Source organism: Calonectris borealis, unplaced genomic scaffold (genome assembly GCF_964195595.1).
Source record: "Calonectris borealis unplaced genomic scaffold, bCalBor7.hap1.2 HAP1_SCAFFOLD_293, whole genome shotgun sequence".
NCBI lineage: Eukaryota > Metazoa > Chordata > Aves > Procellariiformes > Procellariidae > Calonectris > Calonectris borealis.
Window position 1 is genome coordinate 13,607 of NW_027441676.1, and position 23,147 is coordinate 36,753.

A 23,147-nucleotide genomic window follows, 5' to 3' on the forward strand; every position below is an offset into this window, starting at 1 on the left:
TGCAGGCAGGGCGCAGGCAGGACGCTGTGCGCGGTGCTGCCCGTCCCGTGCCGTTGCAGGCAGGGCGCAGGCAGGATGCTGTGCGAGGCGCTGCCCGTCCCATGCCGTTGCAGGCAGGGCGCAGGCAGGATGCTGTGCGCGGTGCTGCCCGTGCTGTGCCGTTGCAGGCAGGGCGCAGGCAGGATGCTGTGCGAGGCGCTGCCCGTCCCGTGCCGTTGCAGGCAGGGCGCAGGCAGGATGCTGTGCGCGGCGCTGCCCGTCCCGTGCCGTTGCAGGCAGGGCGCAGGCAGGATGCTGTGCGCGGTGCTGCCCGTCCCGTGCCGTTGCAGGCAGGGCGCAGGCAGGATGCTGTGCGAGGCGCTGCCCGTCCCGTGCCGTTGCAGGCAGGGCGCAGGCAGGATGCTGTGCGCGGTGCTGCCCATCCCGTGCCGTTGCAGGCAGGGCGCAGGCAGGATGATGTGCGAGGTGCTGCCCACCATCAGCGAGGACGCCCGCCGGGGCTCGGGCTGCCCGGAGGAGGCGGGGCTGGAGCAGCTGATGGTGCAGATGCTGCGGGAGCGGGAGCGGCTGCTGGAGACCCTGCGGGACACCCAGGAGGGCCTGGCCACCGCCCAGCTCCGCCTCCGCGACCTGGCCCACGAGAAGGACTCGCTCCAGCGCCAGCTCACCAGCGCCCTGCCCCAGGTGGGAGGGGCCTAAAGGGGCGGGGCGGGAGGGCGGGGCTGGAGGGCGGGGCGGGGCTGGGAGGGGGAGGGGGGGGGAGCAGGGTTAAGGAGGGAAGGAGGGAGGGGGCGTGGCTAAGGGAGGAGGCGTGGCTAAGGGAGGAGGCGTGGCTAAGTGAGGAGGCGTGGCTAAGGGGGGGCGTGGCTGGAGGGGAGGGCAGGGGGGCGAGCAGGGTTAAGGGGGGAAGGAGGGGGCGTGGGGGAAGGAGGGGGCGTGGGGGAAGGAGGGGGCGTGGCTAAAGGCGGGGCGGGAGGGGGAAGGGGAGGGGTGTGGGGTGGGCAGGGTTAAGGGGGGAGGAGGGATGAGGGGGCGTGGCTGGAGGGGGCGTGGCTGGAGGGGAGGGGAGGGGTGTGGAGCAGGCAGGGTTAAGGGGGGAGGGTGGTATGGAGGGGGCGTGGCTAATGGAGGGGGCGTGGCTAGTGAAAGGGCGTGGCTGGAGGGGGCGTGGCTGGAGGGGAGGGGGGGAGGGGAGGGGTGTGGGGTGGGCAGGGTTAAGGGAGGAGGGTGGGATGGAGGGGGAGAGTTAAGGGGAGGGGGCGTGGCTTAGTTGGGGCGTGGTTATTTGGGCGTGGCTGATGGGGCGTGGTCAATGGAAGGGGTGGGCCTAGTGGCCAGGTGGGCAGAGTTAAGGGGAGGAGGCGGGGCTAAGAAAAGGGGCGGGGCTAAGGACAGGGACCAGGTGAAGAGCAAGGATGAGTTAAGGGAGGGGTGGGGCTATTGGTGTCCCCAATGTCCCCAATGTCCCCTCATATCCCCCTTGTCCCCGATGTCCCCATGTCCCCCCATGTCCCCAATGTCCCCATGTCCCCCCATGTCCCCAATGTCCCCTCATATCCCCCTTGTCCCCCATGTCCCCCCATGTCCCCAATGTCCCCATGTCCCTCCACATCCCCTCATGTCCCCAATGTTCCCCAATTTCCCCCTTGTCCCCAATGACCCCTCATGTCCCCTCATGTCCCCAAGTCCCTCATATCCCCCCTCGTCCCCGATGTCCCCCCATGGTCCCCAATGTTCTCAATGTCCTTCCACGTCCCCTCACGTCCCCAATGTCCCCAATGTCCCCTCATATCCCCCTTGTCCCCGATGTCCCCCGATGTCCCCAATGTCCCCATGTCCCCCCATGTCCCCAATGTTCTCAATGTCCCTCCACGTCCCCTCATGTCCTCCACGTCCCATCATGTCCCCAATGTCCCCAATGACCCCTCATATCCCCCTCATGTCCCCGATGTCCCCTCATGTCCCCGATGTCCCCTCATGTCCCCGATGTCCCCGTGTCCCCAGGAGTTCGCGGCGCTGACGAAGGAGCTCAACGTCTGCCGGGAGCAGCTGCTGGAGCGGGAGGAGGAGATCGCCGAGCTCAAGGCCGAGCGCAACAACACCCGGGTGAGGCCACCACCGCCCGCGTCACCCTGTCACCCTGTCACCATGGCCCCATGGCCCCGTGTCCCAGCTTCTGATGGAGCACCTCGAGTGCCTGGTGTCCCCCATGTCCCCATGTCCCCAGCTGCTCCTGGAGCATCTCAAGTGCCTGGTGTCCCCCATGTCCCCACGTCCCCAGCTGCTCCTGGAGCACCTCAAGTGCCTGGTGTCCCCCATGTCCCCAGCTGCTCCTGGAGCACCTCAAGTGCCTGGTGTCCCCCATGTCCCCAGCTGCTCCTGGAGCATCTCAAGTGTCTGGTGTCCCCATGTCCCTGTGTCCCTGTGTCCCAGCATCTGATGGAGAACCTCAAGTGCCTGGTGTCCCCCATGTCCCCATGTCCCCAGCTGCTCCTGGAGCACCTCGAGTGCCTGATGTCCCCCATGTCCCCATGTCCCCAGCTGCTCCTGGAGCATCTCAAGTGCCTGGTGTCCCCATGTCCCCATGCTGGAGCACCTCAAGTGCCTGATGTCCCCCATGTCCCCAGCTGCTCCTGGAACACCTCGATGTCCCCATGTCCCCAGCTGCTCCTGGAACACCTCAAGTGCCTGATGTCCCCCATGTCCCCACGTCCCCAGCTGCTCCTGGAGCACCTCAAGTGCCTGATGTCCCCCATGTCCCCACGTCCCCAGCTGCTCCTGGAGCACCTCAAGTGCCTGGTGTCCCCCATGTCCCCATGCTGGAGCACCTCAAGTGCCTGATGTCCCCCATGTCCCCATGCTGGAGCACCTCAAGTGCCTGGTGTCCCCATGTCCCCACGTCCCCAGCTGCTCCTGGAGCACCTCAAGTGCCTGATGTCCCCCATGTCCCCACGTCCCCAGCTGCTCCTGGAGCACCTCAAGTGCCTGATGTCCCCATGTCCCCATGTCCCCAGCTGCTCCTGGAGCACCTCGAGTGCCTGGTGTCCCGCCACGAGCGGTCCCTGCGGATGACGGTGGTCAAGCGCCAGGCTCAGTCCCCTGCTGGGGTCTCCTCCGAGGTCGAGGTCCTCAAAGCCCTCAAGTCCCTCTTCGAGCACCACAAGGCCCTTGATGAGAAGGTGGGTGCTGGGGGGGGGTCATGGGTGGTCTTGGGGAGCTTCTCTAGGGGCTCCTAGGGTGGTCTCAGGGGTCTCAGAGTGTTCCTGGGATGACATGGTGGGACCTGGTGGTACCCAAAGTTATTTCAGGGGTCCCAGGGCAGGTTCTGGGGTGACCCAAGGGGACCTGGTGGTCCCCAGTGTGGTCTCAGGGGGCTTCTGGAGTGACCTGGTGGGATCTGAGGGTGTCTCAGGGGTCTTGGGGAGGTCCTGGTGGTCCCAAGGGGGACCTGGTGGTACCCAAGGATGTCTCAGGGGTCTCAGGAGGCTTCTGGGGTGACCCAGGGTTGGATCCGCTGGTCCCCAGGGAGGTCTCAGGGGTCCCAAGGGGGGTCCTGGGGTGATCTGGTGGGACCTGGTGGTCCCAGGGGGGATCTGGTGGTACCCAAGGGTATCTCAGGGGGCTTCTGGGGTGACCCAGTGCATCTGGGTGGTCCCATGGGACTTGGGGCGGGGGGGGGGGGGGGGAGGGCACTGGGGACACCAGGAGGTGTTGGGGTGACCCAAGGGGGTCCTGGTGGGACTCAAGAGGGTCTGGGGACAATCCAGGGGGTCCGGGAGGTCCAAGGAGGGGTTCTAGGAGCCTGGTGGCCCCCCCAAGAGATCCTTGGACAATCCAGGTGGGTTTGGGGGGTCCTGGGGGCACCCAAGGGTGCTGGGGGGCCGTGGGTCACCCCCTTTTCGTCCCCAGCAGGTGCGGGAGAGGCTGCGGGTGGCTCTGGAGCGGGTGGCCGTCCTCGAGGAGGAGCTGGAGGTCTCCAACCAGGAGGTGGGTGTTCCCCGGGGGCGGTTGTCCCCATGGCGCGGTGTCCCCATGTCGCGGTGTCCCCATGACGCGGTGTCCCCATGACGAGGTGTCTCCATGTGTGGTTGTCCCCATGTCGCGGTGTCCCCATGGGCGGTTGTCCCCATGTCACAGTGTCCCCATGACGAGGTGTCCCCATGGCATGGTGTCCCCATGGATGTGTGTCCCCATGGATGTGTGTCCCCATGGATGTGTGTCCCCATGGGTGGTTGTCCCCATGGCACGGTGTCCCCATGATGAGGTGTCCCCATGACAAGGTGTCCCCGTGGCGCGGGTGTCCCCGTGGCGCAGTGTCCCCGTGTCACGGTTGTCCCCATGGTGTGGTGTCCCCATGGATGTATGTCCCTGTGTGGTGGTTGTCCCTGCGTCGCGGTGTCCCCATGGATGTATGTCCTGGTGTGTGGTTGTCCCCATGTGGTGGTGTCCCCATGGGTGGTTGTCCCCGCGTGGCGGTGTCCTCACGTGCGGTTGTCCCTGCATCGCGGTGTCCCCACGTGTCGCGGTGTCCCCATGGCGGTTGTCCCCACATGTGGTTGCCCCTGCGTCGTGGTGTCCCCACCTGGCGGTGTCCCCATGTGTGGCGATGTCCCCATGGGTGGTTGTCCCCGCGTCGCGGTGTCCCCGTGGTGGCTGTCCCCCCGTGGTGGCTGTCCCCCCGTGGTGGTTGTCCCCCCCTCGCGTGTCCCCCCCTCGCGTGTCCCCGCCGCGGTGTCCCCCCGCCGCGGTGTCCCCCCGTCGCGGTGTCCCCCCGTCGCGGTGTCCCCGTGTGCGGTTGTCCCCGTGGGGGTGTCCCCCCGTGGTGTGTCCCCCTGTGGGGGTGTCCCCGTCGCGGTGTCCCCGCGGGGGTGTCCCCGTGGTGGCTGTCCCCCCGTGGTGGCTGTCCCCCCCTCGCGTGTCCCCCCCTCGCGTGTCCCCCCCTCGCGTGTCCCCGTCGCGGTGTCCCCCCGTCGCGGTGTCCCCCCGTCGCGGTGTCCCCGTGTGCGGTTGTCCCCGTGGGGGTGTCCCCCCGTGGGGGTGTCCCCGTGGCGGTGTCCCCCCGTCGCGGTGTCCCCGCGGGGGTGTCCCCGTGGGGGTGTCCCCCCGTGGTGTGTCCCCCCGTGGGGGTGTCCCCCCGTCGCGTGTCCCCCCGTCGCGTGTCCCCCCGTGGTGTGTCCCCCCGTGGGGGTGTCCCCGTGGCGGTGTCCCCCTGTCGCGGTGTCCCCGTGGGGGTGTCCCCCCGCTGCGGTGTCCCCCCGTGGTGTGTCCCCCCGTGGGGGTGTCCCCCTGGGGGTGTCCCCGCGGGCTGTGACGCCCGTGGGTGCCCGCAGTCGCTGTCCCTGCGGGAGCAGCTCTCCCGGCGACGCTCCGGCCTGGAGGACACGCCCAGCGACGGGGACACCCCGGTACCGGGGGTCAGGGGTCACGGGGTCGTCGCGGGGTCAAGGGGGGGGGGTCACTGGGGTTGGGGATCCCCTGGGGTCAGAGGTCAGAGGGTGTCCCCTGGGGTAGGCAGTCCTGGGTGCCCTGGGGTCACAGGTCAGGGGTCAGGGCCACAGGTCAGGGCCAGAGGTCAAAGGTCGGGGTCAGAGGCCACGCCCCCCACAAGGAAGTGCCTAAAGGGGGGGGGTGACAGGGGTGGAGGGGGTGGGGGTGTGACAGGGGTGGAGGGGGTGGGGGTGGGAGGGGTCAGGGGTCAAGGTCAGAGCCAGGGGTCAAAGGTCGGGGTCAGAGGTCACGCCCCCCTACAAGGAAGTGCCTAAAGGGTGGGGGGGTGGGGGAGTGACGGGGGTGGGGTGGGAGGGGTCAGGGGTTGGGAGTCAGGGGTCAAGGTCAGAGCTGGCGGTCAAAGGTCGGGGGTCAGAGGTCAAAGGTCGGGGTCAGAGGCCACGCCCCCCTACAAGGAAGTGCCTAAAGGATGGGGGGGTGGGGGAGTGACGGGGGTGGGGGTGGGAGGGGTCAGGGGTTGGGGGTCAGGGGTCAAGGTCAGAGCTGGGGGTCAAAGGTCGGGGTCAGAGGTCACAGCCCCTACAAGGAAGTGCCTAAAGGGTGGGGGGGTGGGGGAGTGACGGGTGGGGTGGGGTGAGTCAGGGGTCAGGGGTCAAGGTCAGAGCTGGGGGGTCAAAGGTCGGGGTCAGAGGTCACGCCCCCTACAAGGAAGTGCCTAAAGGGGGGGGGAGTGACAGGGGTGGAGGGGGTGGGGTGGGAGGGGTCAGGGGTTGGGGGTCAGGGGGTCAAAGGTCAGAGGTCACAGCCCCCTACAAGGCAGCGCCTCAGGGGTTGGAGGGGGTGGGAATGCCACGGGGGGGGGGGGAAGTCAGGGCCAGGGGTCAGCCAGGGGTGAAAGGTCAGAGGTCAAAGGCCACCCCACCGCCCCCCCCCAGGGCACCCCCGAGGGCCGGCGTCGCGAGGCGGAGCTGGAGGCGTCGCTGTGCCGGCAGCGGGCGGCGGCGGCCCAGCAGCGGGAGCGCGTGGCCGCCCTGTGCCGCCAGCTGGGCCGGCTGCAGGAGGAGGCCGCCGGGGCCCAGCGGGAGCTCGCCCGCGCCCAGGAGGCCGGGGCCAAGCTCCAGAGGGACCTCAAGGAGGTGGGGGGGGGGGGGGCACCCCCAAAATGGGGGGGGGGCACCCCCAAAATGGAGGGGGGGTGTGTGCCCAGACTGCGGGGGAGGGGCACCCCTGAAACTGGGGGGGGGCACCCCCAAAATGGAGGGGGGGCACCCCCAAAATGGAGGGGGGGTGCCCAGACTGCGGGGGAGGGGCACCCCTGAAACTGGGGGGGGGGCACCCCCAAAAGGGAGGGGGTGTGTGCCGAGACTGCGGGGGAGGGGCACCTCTGAAACTGGGGGGGGGCACCCTCAAAATGGAGGGGGGGTGCCCAGACTGCGGGGGAGGGGCACCTCTGAAACTGGGGGGGGGGGGCACCCCCAAAACGGAGGGGGGGTGTGCCGAGACTGCGGAGGAGGGGCACCTCTGAAACTGAGGGGGGGGGCACCCCCAAAATGGAGGGGGGGTGCCCAGACTGCGGGGGAGGGGCACCTCTGAAACTGGGGGGGGGGCCACCCAAAAAATGGGGGGGGCACCCCCAAAATGGAGGGGGGGGTGCCCAGACTGGGGGGGAGGGGCACCCCTGAAACTGGGGGGAGGGGCACCCACAAAATGGGGGGGGCACCCCCAAAATGGAGGGGGGGGTGTGCCCAGACTGCCGGGGAGGGGAACCCCTGAAACTGGGGGGGGGGGCACCCACAAAATGGGGGGGGCACCCCCAAAATGGAGGGGGGGGTGTGTGCCCAGACTGCGGGGGAGGGGCACCCCTGAAACTGGGGGGGGGGAGGCACCCAGATTGGGGGGGGACGCCATCAAAATGGGGAGGGGGGGGGATGACCCAGATTAGGGGGGGCACCACCAAAGTGGCGGGGGGGGCACCCAGACTGGGGGGGGACGCCCTCAAAATGGGGGGGACGACCCAGATTGGGAGGGGACGCCCTCAAAATGGCAGGGAGGGGGCGCCCTCAAAATGGGGGGGGGGCGACACCCAGACTGGGGGGGGATGCCCTCAAAATAGGGGGGGGACCCAGACTGTGGGGGGCACCACCAAAAGGGGGGGGGATGACCCAGACTGGGGGGGGAGCACCCCCAACCCAGACACCGCCCCAGGCCGTCCCCATCCCTGTCCTCACGCGGTCCCTGTGCTCTCCCCGTCCCCCTCCCCGTCCCCATCCCATTCTTGTCCCCATCCCTATGATGTCCCTGTCCCCATCCCCCTGTCCCCATCCCTGTCCCCCCTGTCCCCATCCCATCCCCGTCCCCATCCCATTCTTGTCCCCATCCCCATGATGTCCCTGTCCCCATCCCCCTGTCCCCATCCCTGTCCCCATCCCTGTCCCTGTCCCCCTGTCCTCCCTGTCCCCATCCCTGTCCCCATCCCTGTCCCTGTCCCCCTGTCCTCCCTGTCCCCATCCCTGTCCCCATCCCTGTCCCTGTCCCCCTGTCCTCCCTGTCCCCATCCCCCTGTCCCCATCCCTGTCCCCCCTGTCCCCATCCCATCCCCGTCCCCATCCCATTCTTGTCCCCATCCCTATGATGTCCCTGTCCCCATCCCCCTGTCCCCGTCCCTGTCCCCGTCCCTGTCCCCATGCCATCCCTGTCCCCATCCCCCTGTCCTCCCTGTCCCCATCTCCATCCCTGTCCCCATCCCCATCTCCATCCCTGTCCCCATGCCATCCCTGTCCCCATCCCCCTGTCCTCCCTGTCCCCATCTCCATCCCTGTCCCCATCCCCATCTCCATCCCTGTCCCCATGCTGTCCCTGTCTCCATCCCATCCCTGTCCCCATCCCTGTCCCCATCCCCCATCCTCCCTGTCCCCATCCCATCCCTGTCCCCATCCCTGTCCCCATCCCTGTCCCCATCCCCCTGTCCTCCCTGTCCCCATGCCATCCCTGTCCCCATCCCCATCTCCATCCCTGTCCCCATCTCCATCTCCATCCCTGTCCCCATCCCGTCCCTGTCCCCATCCCCCTGTCCCCATCCCTGTCCCCATCCCCATCTCCATCCCTGTCCCCATCTCCATCTCCATCCCTGTCCCCATCCCGTCCCTGTCCCCATCCCCCTGTCCCCATCCCTGTCCCCATCCCATCCCCATCCCCATCCCTGTCCCCATCTCCATCCCTGTCCCCATCCCGTCCCTGTCCCCATCCCCCTGTCCCCATCCCCATCCCCATCTCCATCCCTGTCCCCATCCCCATCTCCATCCCTGTCCCCGTCCCTGTCCCCATCCCCGTCCCCGTCCCTGTCCCCATCCCCATCCCCGTCCCCATCCCTGTCCCCATCCCCCTGTCCCCATCCCTGTCCCCATCCCTGTCCCCATCCCCATCCCTGTCCCCATCCCCATCTCCATCCCTGTCCCCATCCCGTCCCTGTCCCCATCCCCCTGTCCCCATCCCTGTCCCCATCCCATCCCTGTCCCCATCCCTGTCCCCATCTCCATCCCTGTCCCCATCCCGTCCCTGTCCCCATCCCCCTGTCCCCATCCCTGTCCCCATCTCCATCCCTGTCCCCATCCCCATCTCCATCCCTGTCCCCGTCCCCGTCCCCGTCCCTGTCCCCGTCCCCGTCCCCATCCCCATCCCTGTCCCCATCCCTGTCCCCATCCCCCTGTCCCCATCCCTGTCCCCATCCCTGTCCCCATCCCTGTCCCTGTCCCCATCCCATCCCCATCCCTGTCCCCATCCCCATCCCTGTCCCCATCCCTGTCCCCATCCCCCTGTCCCCATCCCCCTGTCCCCCCCGTCCCCGTCCCCGTCGCGCGGGACGCGGGGGCCAGGCGCTGGCGCAGCGGGAGGACATGGAGGAGCGCATCACCACCCTGGAGAGGCGCTACCTGAGCGCCCAGCGCGAGGCCACCTCCCTGCACGACGCCAACGACCGCCTGGAGAACGAGCTGGCCAGCAAGGACTCGCTCTACCGCCAGGTTGGGGGGGCACGGCCCCGGGACCCCGCCCCGGGACCCCGCCCCAGGACCCCACCCTGGGACCCCGCCCCAGGACCCCGCCCTGGGACCCCCGCCCTGGGACCTCCCCACCCTGGCACACCCAACCTGGGATCCACCACGCTAGGACCCCCACCTTGGGGCCACCACCCTGGGACCCCACCACCCTGGCACACCCAACCTGGGATCCACCACCCTAGGACCCCCACCTTGGGGCCACCACCCTGGGACCCCACCACCCCGGGGCCACCACCCTGGGACCCCCCCACCCTGGGACCCCACCACCCTGGCACACCCACCCTGGGACCCACCACCCTAGGACCCCCACCTTGGGGCCACCACCCTGGGACCCCCACCCTGGGACCCCTCCACCCTGGGACCCACCACCCTGGCACACTCAATCTGGGATCCACCACGCTAGGACCCCCACCTTGGGGCCACCACCCTGGGACCCACCACCCTGGCACACCCAACCTGGGATCCACCACCCTAGGACCCCCACCTTGGGGCCACCACCCTGGCACACCCACCCTGGGATCCACCACCTGGGACCCTCACTTTGGGGCCACCACCCTGGGACCCCACCACCCCGGGGCCACCACCCTGGGACCCCCCCACCCTGGGACCCCACCACCCTGGCACACCCACCCTGGGACCCACCACCCTGGGACCCCCACCCTGGGGCCACCACCCTGGAACACCCCACCCTGGACCCACCACCCTGGACCCACCACCTGGGACCCCCACTTTGGGGCCACCACCCTGGGACCCCCCCACCCTGGGACCCACCACCCTGGGACCCACCACCTGGGACCCCCACTTTGGGGCCACCACCCTGGGACCCCCCCACCCTGGGACCCACCACCCTGGGACCCACCACCCTGGGACCCCACCACCCTAGGACCCCCACCTTGGGGCCACCACCCTGGAACACCCCACCCTGGGACCTCCACCCTGGGACCCCCACCCTGGGGCCCCCACCCTGGGGCCCCCACCCTGGAACACCCCACCCTGGACCCACCACCCTGGACCCACCACCCTGGGACCCCACCACCCTGGGACCCCCACCCTGGGACCCCACCACCCTGGGACCCCACCACCCTGGGACCCCACCACCCTGGCACACCCAACCTGGGATCCACCACCCTAGGACCCCCACTTTGGGGCCACCACCCTGGGACCCCACCCTGGGACCCCCACCTGGGAACTCACCACCCCTGGGACACCCAACCTGGGACACCCACCTTGGGACCACCATCTGGAGAACTCACCACCCTGGGACACACACCCTGGGACCCCCGTGTCCCACGGTGACGTCCCTGTCCCAAAGACCTCCATGGGGTGATGTCCCCATGTCCCACGATGATGTCCCTGTCCCAAAGACCTCCATGGGCTGATGTCCCCTTAACCCACGGTGATGTCCCTGTCCCAAAGGCCTCCATAGGGTGATGTCCCCTTAACCCACGGTGACGTCCCTGTCCCAAAGACCTCCATGGGGTGATGTCCCCATGTCCCACGGTGGTGTCCCTGTCCCAAAGACCTCCATGGGGTGATGTCCCCATGTCCCACGGTGGTGTCCCTGTCCCAAAGACCTCCATGGGGTGATGTCCCCTTAACCCACGGTGATGTCCCTGTCCCAAAGGCCTCCATGGGGTGATGTCCCCATGTCCCACGGTGACGTCCCTGTCCCAAAGACCTCCATGGGGTGATGTCCCCATGTCCCACGGTGACGTCCCTGTCCCAAAGACCTCCATGGGGTGATGTCCCCTTAACCCACGGTGACGTCCCTGTCCCAAAGACCTCCATGGGCTGATGTCCCCATGTCCCACGGTGACGTCCCTGTCCCAAAGACCTCTATGGGGCGATGTCCCCGTGTCCCACGGTGGTGTCCCTGTCCCAAAGACCTCCATGGGGTGATGTCCCCATGTCCCACGGTGACGTCCCTGTCCCAAAGACCTCCATGGGGTGATGTCCCCATGTCCCACGGTGACGTCCCTGTCCCAAAGACCTCTATGGGGCGATGTCCCCGTGTCCCACGGTGGTGTCCCTGTCCCAAAGACCTCCATGGGGTGATGTCCCCATGTCCCACGATGATGTCCCTGTCCCAAAGACCTCCATGGGGTGATGTCCCCTTAACCCACGGTGGTGTCCCTGTCCCAAAGACCTCCATGGGGTGATGTCCCCTTAACCCACGGTGACGTCCCTGTCCCAAAGACCTCTATGGGGCGATGTCCCCATGTCCCACGATGATGTCCCTGTCCCAAAGACCTCCATGGGGTGATGTCCCCATGTCCCACATGACGTCCCCCACACCAGGGACCTCTATGGGATGATGCCGACATGGTGGTGGCCTTGATGGGACAGTGCTCCTCCACCAAGGAGCTCCACTGGGTGATGTCCCCCACCCCACGGCCGTGTCCCCCACCCCATGGCCACGTCCCCCACTCCATGATGATGTCCCCCCCCGCGCCATGGTGATGTCCCCCACCCCACGGCGCTGTCCCTGTCCCCACAGAGCGAGGAGAAGGGCCGGCAGCTTCAGGAATGGTTGGAGGACGCCAAGGCCAAGCTCCAGCAGACCCTGCAGAAAGCCGAGACCCTGCCCGAGATCGAAGCCCAGCTGGCTCAGAGGGTGGCGGCTCTCACCAAGGTGGGGAGGGGGTCCTGGGGGGGGGGGTCCTGAGGTGATCTTGGGGGGTTTTGGGAGATCCTGGGGTGATCTTGGGGGGGTTCTGGGGGGTCCTGGGATGTTCTTGGAGGGTTCTGGGGGGTTTATGGAGGTCTATGGGGCACTGCAGCCCTGATCGAGGTAGGTGGAGGATCTGGGGGGTGGGTCTTGGGGGGGACCTGGAGGATTCCAGGGGGGATCTGGGGGTCCTGGGGGGAGTTCTTGGGGTGTCTTGGGGGGTCCTAGGGAGGTATTGAGGGGTTTTGGGGGGCTATGGGGCATTGCAGCCCTCACCAAGGTGGGTGGAGGGTCTTGGGGGGGGGGTCCTGGGGGGTCTTGGGGGGGACCTGGAGGATTCCAGGGGGGACCTGGGGGTCCTGGGGGGAGTTCTTGGGGTGTCTTGGGGGGTCCTAGGGAGGTATTGAGGGGTTTTGGGGGGCTATGGGGCATTGCAGTCCTCACCAAGGTGGGTGGAGGGTCCTGGGGGGGGTCCTGGGGGGTCTTGGGGGGGACCTTGAGGGTTCTAGGGGAGGTCCTGGGTGGTTCTGGGAGGAGTTCTTGGGGTGTCTTGGGGGGTCCTAGGGAGGTATTGAGGGGTTTCGGGGGGCTATGGGGCATTGCAGCCCTCACCAAGGTGGGTGCAGGGTCCTGGGGGGGGTCCTGGGGGGGTCCTGGGGGTTTCTGGGGGGGAGCTGGGGGGTCTGGGGTGGCTCTGGGGGCTGCTGCCACTCGGGGACACTGTTGAGGGGCTGCGCTCACCAAGGTGTCCCACGTCCCCCCCCATCCCCGTGTCCCTGTTGGTCCCCATTGTCCCCGTGGGTCCCACCATGTCCCCATGGGTCCCCGTGTCCCCCCCATGTCCCCATCCATCCCCATGTCCCCGTGGGTCCCCGTGTCCCCCTCCACCCCCGTGTCCCCCCGTGTCCCCGTGGGTCCCCATGTCCCCATGTCCCCATGTCCTCGTGGGTCCCTGTGTCCCCCTCCATCCCCGTGTCCCCCCATGTCCCTCTCCATCCCCATGTCCCCGTGGGTCCCCATGTCCTCGTGTCCCCCTGTGTCCCCATCCATCCCCATGTCCCCCCATGTCCCCGTGGGTCCCCATGTCCTCATGGGTCCCCGTGTCCCCCTCTATCCCCGTGTCCCCCCGTGTCCCCGTGGGTCCCCATGTCCCCATGTCCCCATGTCCTCATGGGTCCCCGTGTCCCCCTCCATCCCCGTGTCCCCCCATGTCCCTCTCCATCCCCATGTCCCCATGGGTCCCTGTGTCCCCCTCCATGCCCGTGTGCCCCCATGTCCCCATGGGTCCCCATGTCCTCGTGTCCCCCCGTGTCCCCCTCCATCCCCGTGTCCCCCCATGTTCCCATCCATCCCCATGTCCCCATGGGTCCCCATGTCCTCGTGGGTCCCTGTGTCCCCCTCCATGCCCGTGGCCCCCCATGTCCCCATCCATCCCCATGTCCCCATGGGTCCCCATGTCCTCGTGTCCCCCCATGTCCCTCTCCATCCCCGTGTCCCCGTGGGTCCCCATGTCCCCATGGGTCCCCGTGTCCCCATCCATCCCCGTGTCCCCCCATGTCCCCATCCATCCCCATGTCCCCATGGGTCCCCATGTCCTCATGGGTCCCTGTGTCCCCCTCCATGCCCGTGGCCCCCCATGTCCCCATCCATCCCCATGTCCCCATGGGTCCCCATGTCCTCGTGGGTCCCTGTGTCCCCCTCCATGCCCGTGGCCCCCCATGTCCCCATCCATCCCCATGTCCCCATGGGTCCCCATGTCCTCGTGTCCCCCCATGTCCCTCTCCATCCCCGTGTCCCCGTGGGTCCCCATGTCCCCATGGGTCCCCGTGTCCCCATCCATCCCCGTGTCCCCCCATGTTCCCATCCATCCCCATGTCCCGTGGGTCCCCATGTCCTCATGGGTCCCCGTGTGCCCCTCCATCCCCATGTCCCCATGGGTCCCCATGTCCCCGTGGGTCCCCATGTCCCCCTCCATCCCCATGTCCCCATGGGTCCCCATGTCCCCGTGGGTCCCCATGTCCCCCTCCATCCCCATGTCCCCGTGGGTCCCCATGTCCCCGTGGGTCCCCGTGTCCCCCTCCATCCCCATGTCCCCATGGGTCCCCATGTCCCCATGGGTCCCCGTGTCCTTGTGGGTCCCCGTGTCCCCCTCCATCCCCGTGTCCCCCCGTGTCCCCCTCCATCCCCGTGTCCCCCCATGTCCCCATCCATCTCCATGTCCCCATCCATCCCCATGTCCCCATGTCCCCCCGTGTCCCCCCGTGTCCCCCCGTGTCCCCGTGCCCCCCCACGCCCCCAGGCCGAGGAACGCCACGGGAACTTTGAGGAGCGCCTACGGCAGCTCGAGGCCCAACTGCAGGAGAAGAACCAGGAGCTGCAGAGGGTGAGAGAGGGGACCCCCCAACTGGGGGACCCCGGGGGGCTGGGGGGGGTCCCTTGAGATCCGGGGGGGTGCCTGGGGAACTGGGGGTACCCTTGGAATTTGAGGGTCCCTTGGGATCTGGGGGTACCCTTGGGATTTGGGGGTCCCTGGGGACTGAGGGGTGCATGGGGGGGTCTTGGGGTGCCTGGTGGGGGGGCTGAGGGGGGTCATGGGGGTGTGGGGGGTGGGTTTGGGGGCTCCCACAGGCTTGTATGGGGGTTGGGGGGGGGATTTGGGGGGCTCTGCAGGCTTCTATGGGATTTGGGGGAGGTGCATGGGGGGTTTTGGGGTTCCGGGGTGCATGAGGGGGGGGGCTTGGAGGGGTCATTGAGGGGCTTGGGAGGTGCATGAAGGATTTTGGGGTCCCAGGGGTCTTGGAGGGGTGTTTGGGGGGCTTGAGGGGTGCATGAGGGGTTTTGGGGTGCAGAGGTGTCTTTGAGGAGCTTGGGGGGGGGTCCTTGGGAGGCGCTTGGGAGGTGCATGAGGGGTTTTAGGGACCCAGGGGTCTTTGAGGGGTGCATGGGAGGGGGCTTGGGGAGTGCATGGAGGGTTTTGGGGTCCCAGGGTGCTTGGGGGGGGTCACTGAGGGTCTTGGCAGGTATGTGGGAGTTTGGGGGGCTCCCGGGGTACATTTGGGGGAGTTATGGGGGGGCTTGGGAGGTGCATGAGGGATTTTGGGGTCCCAGGGGTCTTAGAGGGGTGCTTGGGGGGGTTTGGGGGTGCATGACGGGGTTTTGGGGTACAGGGGTGTCATTTGGCAGCTTGGGGGGGGCATTGGGGGGCTTGGGAAGTGCATGAGGGGTTTGGGGGAGCCAAGACTCTTGGAGGGGTGTTTGGGGGGCTTCGGGGGTGCATGAGGGGGTTTTGGGGTGCAGCGGTGTCATGGAGGGGCTTGGGGGGGTCATTGGGGGGGCTTGGGAGGTGCATGAGGGGTTTTAGGGTCCCAGGGGTCTTGGAAGGGTGCATGGGGGGGTTGGGGGGTGCATGGGGGTCACTGGGTGGCTTGGGGGGTCACAGGAGGGGCTCGGGAGGTTCATGAGGGGTTTTGGGGTCCCAGGCATCTTTGAGGGGTGCATAGGGGGGGGCTTGGGGAGTGCATGGAGGGTTTTGGGGTCCCACGGGGGGGGGGGGCTCAATGGGGGGCTTGGAGGGGGTCATTGGGGGCTTTGAGGGTTTCGGAGGGGGGGGGCTTTGGGATCCTGGGGGTCTTTGAGAGGTGCACAGGAGGTTTTGGGGTCCAGGGGTGGCTCTGTAGGTAGCTCGGGGGCTCTGGAGGAAGGTGCTGGTGTTGGGGGGGGTGGGGGGTGTCAGAGGGGCCCCCCCACAATATTGGGGACCCCCCCCAATATTGGGGACCCCCCCAAAGGCTCGTCAGCGGGAGAAGATGAACGACGAGCACAACAAGCGGCTGTCGGAGACGGTCGACCGCCTGCTCTGCGAGTCCAACGAGCGGCTCCAGCTCCACCTCAAGGAGAGGATGGGGGCTCTGGAGGAGAAGGTGGGGGGTCCTGGGGGGTCCGGGGGGTCCTGGAGGGGGTCCTGGGGGGTCCTGGAGGGGGTTCTGGGGGGTTCTGGAGGGTCTCGGGGGGGTCTGGGGGGTCCTGGAGGGGGTTCTGGGGGGTCTGGGGGGGTCCTGGGGGGTCTGGGAGGGGTCTGGGGGGTCCTGGAGGGGGTCCTGGAGGGTCTCTGGGGGGTCTGGGGGGTCCTGGAGGGGGTCCTGGGGGGGTCCTGGGGGGTTCTGGAGGGGTCCTGAGGGGTCTGGGGGGGTCCTGGGGGGGTCCTGGGGGGTCCTGGAGGGGGTTCTGGGGGGTTCTGGAGGGTCTCTGGGGGGTCTGGGGGGGGTCTGGGGGGTCCTGGAGGGGGTCCTGGGGGGTTCTGGAGGGTCTCTGGGGGGTCTGGGGGGGGTCTGGGCGGTCCTGGAGGGGGTCCTGGGGGGTTCTGGAGGGGTCCTGGGGGGTCTGGGGGGGTTCTGGGGGGTCCTGGAGGGGGTCCTGGGGGGGTCCTGGGAGGTCCTGGAGGGGGTTCTGGAGGGTCTCGGGGGGGTCTGGGGGGTCCTGGAGGGGGTTCTCGGGGGTCTGGGGGGGTCTGGGGGGGTCCTGGGGGTCTGGGAGGGGTCTGGGGGGTCCTGGAGGGGGTTCTGGAGGGGTCCTGGGGGGGTCTGGGGGGTCCTGGGGGTTCTGGGAGTGTTCTGGGGGGTCCAGGGGGTTCTGGGGGGTCTGGGGGGTCTGGAGAGCTGGGATGGGGGCTCTGGAGGAGAAGGTGGGGGGACTGGGGGGGTCCTGGGGGGTCTGGGGGGGTCCTGGGGGGTCTGGGAGGGGTCTGGGGGGTCCTGGAGGGGGTTCTGGGGGCTCTGGGGGGGTTCTGGGGGTCTGGGGTGTCTGGAGAGCTGGATGGGGCTCTGGAGGAGAAGGTGGGGGGTCTGGGGGGGTCCTGGGGGTCTGGGGGGGTCCTGGGGGGTCTGGGGGGGGTCCTGGATTGTTCTGGGGGTGCCCCATCCCCTGCCCCCCCCCCCCCAGAACTCACTGAGTGAAGAAATCGCCAACATGAAGAAGCTGCAGGACGAGCTGCTGCTCAACAAGGTCTGGGGGGGGGGGGGGGTCCTGGGGGGGATTGGTGGGGGGGGGACGGGGGTCCCCAGCACTGACAAGCCCCCCAAATTTCCCTCCCCCCCCAGGAGCAGCTCCTGGCGGAGATGGAGCGGATGCAGCTGGAGCTCGACCAGCTCCGGGGGCGCCCCGTCTCCTCCTACTCCAGGTACCCCCCCGGGACACCCCCCCCCCCCAACCAGGGACCCCCCAGGACCCCCCCGGGACGCCCTCCCTCCCCCTGCCCTAGGGGACCCCCCCCCCTCCTGCTTCCAACCCCCCCTGTTGCTCTGGGGCTCCTCTAAACCCCCCCCCCCCACTGCTCTGGGGACCCCCCACTGCTCTGGGACCCCCCCCCCTCCCTGACACCCCCCCAGGACTTCCCCCCCAAGGACCCCCCCCCAGCACCCCCCCACTGTCCTGGGGACCCCCCAACACTTGTCCCAGCCCCCCCCCCCCAATAACCCCCCCAATTACCCTCCAGCACCCCCCCACTGCCCTGGGGACCCCCCCCCCCCACTACCCCAGAACCCCCAAATCCTCCCCTCCCCCCCAGGCCCCCCCTGATCTCTCTCTGGGGGCCGGGGGGGGGACGTGCCCCCCCCATCCCGTCCCCCCCCCGGCCCCCCAGGTCCCTGCCGGGCAGTGCCCTGGAGCTGAGGTACCCCCAAACCCCTGTCGGGGGGACCCCCCTGGACCCCTACACCCCCGGTGCCCCCCCCGCAGGACTCGTAAGGGGCGCTGGGCCCCCCCCAAGGAGGACGCTGCCAAGGTGGGGGGCTGGGGGGGACTTGGGGGGACTTGGGGGGCTCCAAGGGGGCGATTTTGGGGGGGACTTGAGGGGCTGGGGGGGGGACTTTGGGGGGGCTGGGGGCTTGGGAGGGGGACTTTGGGGGAATCTGGGGGGCCCCAACGGGGGGACTTTGGGGGGGCTGGGGGGCTCGGAAGGGGGACTTTGGGGGGGCTCAGGGGATGAGGGGGGGACTTTGGGGGATTTGGGGGGCTGCGGGGCTCCAAGGGGGGGATTTTGGGGGAATTGAGGGGCTGGGGGGGATTTTGGGGGGCTGGGGTATCGGGAGGGGGACTTTGGGGGACTTGGGGGGCTGAGGGGGGGACTTTAGGGAGATTTGGGGGGCTCCAAGGGGGGAACTTTGGGGGGGCTGTGGGGCTCCGGGGGGTGACAGACTTTGGGGGGGGTCTTGTCGCCCTGGGGTGCCCGGGGCTGGGGGCTGGGCTCTGGCCTTGGCCCCATCCCTCTCCTTCCCCCTCTCCCCACCTTTCTCCCACCTCCCCATCCCTGTCCTTGTCCCATCCTCTTCCACTCCTCTTCCATCCCGTCCCTGTCCCCATTCCCACCCCCATTCCCATCTCCATCCCTGTCCCCATCCCTGTCCCCATCCCATCCCTGTCCCCATTCCCACCCCCATTCCCATCTCCATCCCTGTCCCCATCCCATCCCTGTCCCCATTCCCACCCCCATTCCCATCTCCATCCCTGTCCCCATCTCCATCCCTGTCCCCATTCCCACCCCCATTCCCATCCCGTCCCTGTCCCCATTCCCATCCCGTCCCTGTCCCCATCCCGTCCCTGTCCCCGTCCCTGTCCCCATCCCCATCCCTGTCCCCATCCCGTCCCCATTCCCATCCCGTCCCTGTCCCACTCCCATCCCTCGTCCCCATTCCCACCCCCATTCCCATCCCATCCCTGTCCCCATTCCCACCCCATTCCCATCCCGTCCCTGTCCCCATCCCACCCCATTCCCATCCTGTTCCTGTCCCATCCCCATTCCCATCCTGTCCTATCCCTGTCCCCATCCTGTCACCATCCCCATCCCATCCTGTCCCCATTCCCATTCCCATTCCCGTTCCCATCCCTGTCCCCATCCCCGTTTCCATCCCCATCCCATCCCCATTCCCATCCCACCCATGTCCCTGTGCCTCTCCCCATCTTAATCCCATCCTATCCCTGTCCCTGTCCCCATCCCATCCCTATCCCTATCCTGTCCCCATCCCTGTCCCCATCGCCATCTATCCCATCTCATCCCATCCCCATCCCCATCCCATCCCATTCCCATCCCTCTCCCTATCCCATCCTTGTCCTCATTCCATCCCCATCCCCATCCCATCCCCATCCCATCCCCATCCCATTCCCATCCCATCCCATTCCCATCCCTCTCCCTATCCCATCCTTGTCCTCATTCCATCCCATCCCCATCCCCATCCCATCCCCATCCCATTCCCATCCCATCCCATTCCCATCCCTCTCCCTATCCCATCCTTGTCCTCATCCTGTCCTCATTCCATCCCCATCCTCATTCCCGTCCCCATTCCATCCCATTCCCATCCCATTCCCATCCCTCTCCCTATCTCATCCTCGTCCCATCCCACCCCCATCCCATCCCATCCCCATCCCTCTCCCTATCCCATCCCTGTCCCCATTCCCTCCCCATTCCCTCCCCATCCCATCCCCATTCCTATCCCATCCCCATCCCATTCCCATCCCTCTCCCCATCCCATCCCCATTCCCATCCCATCCCCATCCGTCTCCCTATCCCATCCCCATCCCCCTCCCCTTCCATCCCCCTGCCCTCCCCTCCCCTCCCCTCCCCTCCCATCCCATCCCCATCCCATCCCCATCCCTCTCCCTATCCCATCCCTGTCCCCATTCCCTCCCCATTCCCTCCCCATCCCATCCCCATCCCCTCCCCTCCCCTCCCCTCCCATCCCCATCCCATTCCCATCCCATTCCCATCCCATCCCCATCCCCACCCCCATCCCATCCCCATCCCCACCCCCATCCCATCCCCATCCCACCCCATCCCATCCCTATCCCATCCCCCTCCCCTCCCCTCCCCTTCCCACCGGCAGGGCCCGGAGTGGGAGCGCGGGGGGGTGCCGCTGGAGGGCCCCCCGAGGGCTCGGACGAGGAGGAGCGGGAGGGGCCGGGGGGGGGCGGGGAGCCGCTCTCCCCCAGCGGACAGACGGACGTCCAGACGCTGGCCTTCATGCTGCAGGAACAGCTGGAGGCCATCAACAAGGAGATCAAGTCAGTTCCCGGGGGACCCCCACATCCCGGGGGCACCCCAAAACCCCGAGATCCCCCCCCCGGGACCCCCAAATCCCAGGGACCCTAAAACCCATGGAAACCCCTCTCAGGGATCCCCCCAGAGACCCCCCTGATACCAGGGACACCCCCAGGGACCCATCCAGGGACCTCCCGGGGGGACACCCCAAAACCCCAGGGACACCCCAAAACCCCGAGATCCCCCCCCCGGACCCCCAAATCCCAGGGACCCCAAAACCCCTGGAAACCCCTCTCAGGGATCCCCCCAGAGACCCCCCTGATACCAGGGACACCCCCAGGGACCCATCCAGGGACCTCTTGGGGGGACACCCAAAACCCCAGGGACACCCCAAAACCCCGAGATCCCCCCCCCAGGACCCCCAAATCCAGGGACCCCAAAACCCCCAGAAACCCCTCTCAGGGATCCCCCCAGATCCCAGGAACACCCCCAGGGACCTCCCAGGGACCCCCAAAACACCGAGATTTCCCCCCCTCAGGGACCCCCAAAACCCCAGGGACACCCCAAAACCCCGAGATCCCCCCCCCGCGACCCCCAAATCCCAGGGACCCTAAAACCCATGGAGACCCCTCTCAGGGATCCCCCCAGAGACCCCCCTGATACCAGGGACACCCCCAGGGACCCATCCAGGGACCTCCCGGGGGGACACCCCAAAACCCCAGGGACACCCCAAAACCCCGAGATCCCCCCCCGGGACCCCCAAATCCCAGGGACCCTAAAACCCATGGAAACCCCTCTCAGGGATCCCCCCAGAGACCCCCCTGATACCAGGGACATCCCCAGGGACCCATCCAGGGACCTCTTGGGGGGACACCCCAAAACCCCAGGGACACCCCAAAACCCCGAGATCCCCCCCCCGGGACCCCCAAATCCCAGGGACCCCAAAACCCCTGGAAACCCCTCTCAGGGATCCCCCCAGAGACCCCCCTGATACCAGGGACACCCCCAGGGACCCATCAGGGACCTCTTGGGGGGACACCCCAAAACCCCAGGGACACCCCAAAACCCCGAGATCCCCCCCCCCAGGACCCCCAAATCCCAGGGACCCCAAAACCCCCGGAAACCCCTCTCAGGGATCCCCCAGATCCCAGGAACACCCCCAGGACCTCCCAGGGACCCCCAAAACACCGAGATTTCCCCCCCTCAGGGACCCCCAAAACCCCAGGGACACCCCAAAACCCCGAGATCCCCCCCCCGCGACCCCCATATCCCAGGACCCTAAAACCCATGGAGACCCCTCTCAGGGATCCCCCCAGAGACCCCCTGATACCAGGGACACCCCCAGGGACCCATCCAGGGACCTCCCGGGGGGACACCCCAAAACCCCAGGGACACCCCAAAACCCCGAGATCCCCCCCCCGCGACCCCCAAATCCCAGGGACCCTAAAACCCATGGAGACCCCTCTCAGGGATCCCCCCAGAGACCCCAAATGGGGGGAGAAATGGGGGACTGGGGGGGGTCAACTGGGGGGCTCTGGGTGCAATGGGGGGCTGGGGGGTAAAGTGGGGGGGCAATGGGGGGCTCCGGGGGCATGTGGGGGGCAATGGGGGGGCTCTGGGTGCAATGGGGGGGCTGGGGGTAAAGTGGGGGGGCAATGGGGGGCTCCGGGGCATGGGGGGGGGCAATGGGGGGGCTCTGGGTGCAATGGGGGGCTGGGAGTAAAGTGGGGGGCAATGGGGGGGCTCTGGGTGCAATGGGGGGCTGGGGGTAAAGTGGGGGCAATGGGGGGGCTCTGGGTGCAATGGGGGCTGGGGGTAAAGTGGGGGGCAATGGGGGGGCTCTGGGTGCAATGGGGGGCTGGGGGTAAAGTGGGGGGGCAATGGGGGCTCTGGGTGCAATGGGGGCTGGGGGTAAAGTGGGGGGCTGGGGGCATGTGGGGGGCAATGGGGGGCTGGGGGTAAAGTGGGGGGCAATGGGGGGGCTCTGGGTGCAATGGGGGGCTGGGGGTAAAGTGGGGGGGCTGGGGGGGGCTGGGGGTAAAGTGGGGGGGCTGGGGGCATGTGGGGGGGCAATGGGGGGCTGGGGGTAAAGTGGGGGGGCAATGGGGGGGCTCTGGGTGCAATGGGGGGCTGGGGGTAAAGTGGGGGCAATGGGGGGCTCTGGGTGCAATGGGGGGCTGGGGGTAAAGTGGGGGGCAATGGGGGGGCTCTGGGTGCAATGGGGGGGACTCAGGGCATGTGGGGGGGCTGGGGGGGCCATGGAGTGACTAACGGGGCTGGGGACCATTTTGGGGGGGCAATAAGGGGCTGGGGGGGCCATGGGGCAGACAGGGGGTGCCATGAGTCGGGGGGGGGCCCCCCTAACCCCCCCATTTTGCCCCCCCCCCCCCCCAGGCTGATCCAGGAGGAGAAGGAGTGCACGGAGCTGCGGGCGGAGGAGCTGGAGAGCCGGGTGGGGGGGGGGGGGCTGGAGGGGGCCCCCCTGGGGCGCTACCGGGGGGGGGGCGCCTCCCTGCCCCCCTCCCTCACCAGCTCCACCTTGGCCAGCCCCTCCCCCCCCAGCAGCGGTCGCTCCACCCCCCGCCTGGCCCCCCCCAGCCCCGCCCGCGAGGTGAGTGTGCGTCCCCCCCCCCCCCCCCGAAATGTCTAGAGACCCCCCCCCAAATTACTGGGGACCCCCAAAATGGATGGGGGGGTGGGGTTCCCCCCCAAAATGGCTGGGGACCCCCAAAATGGATGGGGGAGCGGGGTTCCCCCCCCAATGGTTGGACCCCCCCCAAATGGCTTGGGACCCCCCAAATGGATGGGAGGGGCAGGGTTGCCCCCCCAAATGCTTGGACCCCCCCCCAAATGGCTGGGGACCCCCCAAAATGGATGGGGGGAGCAGGGTTCACCCCCCCAAAATGGTTGGACCCCCCCCAAATGGCTGGGGACCCCCCCAAAATGG

At 68.3% G+C, this 23,147-nt stretch overlaps 1 protein-coding gene across 1 annotated transcript; it reads left to right on the plus strand.

Moving 5' to 3' along the window:
- Window positions 1-453: 453 nt before the first annotated feature.
- LOC142077531 (liprin-alpha-3-like) lies at window positions 454-22,811 on the plus strand (the record flags this gene model as incomplete). Its single annotated transcript, XM_075139485.1, is given in 16 exon segments — window positions 454-684; window positions 2,005-2,106; window positions 3,015-3,179; window positions 3,913-3,987; window positions 5,331-5,429; window positions 6,384-6,584; window positions 9,321-9,467; window positions 12,001-12,135; window positions 14,471-14,554; window positions 15,960-16,091; window positions 17,110-17,172; window positions 17,268-17,347; window positions 17,810-17,906; window positions 17,909-17,957; window positions 20,046-20,223; window positions 22,595-22,811. Coding segments are annotated over 16 exon segments (2,055 nt in total), but the record flags the coding sequence as incomplete, so codon positions are not given.
- Window positions 22,812-23,147: the final 336 nt, after the last annotated feature.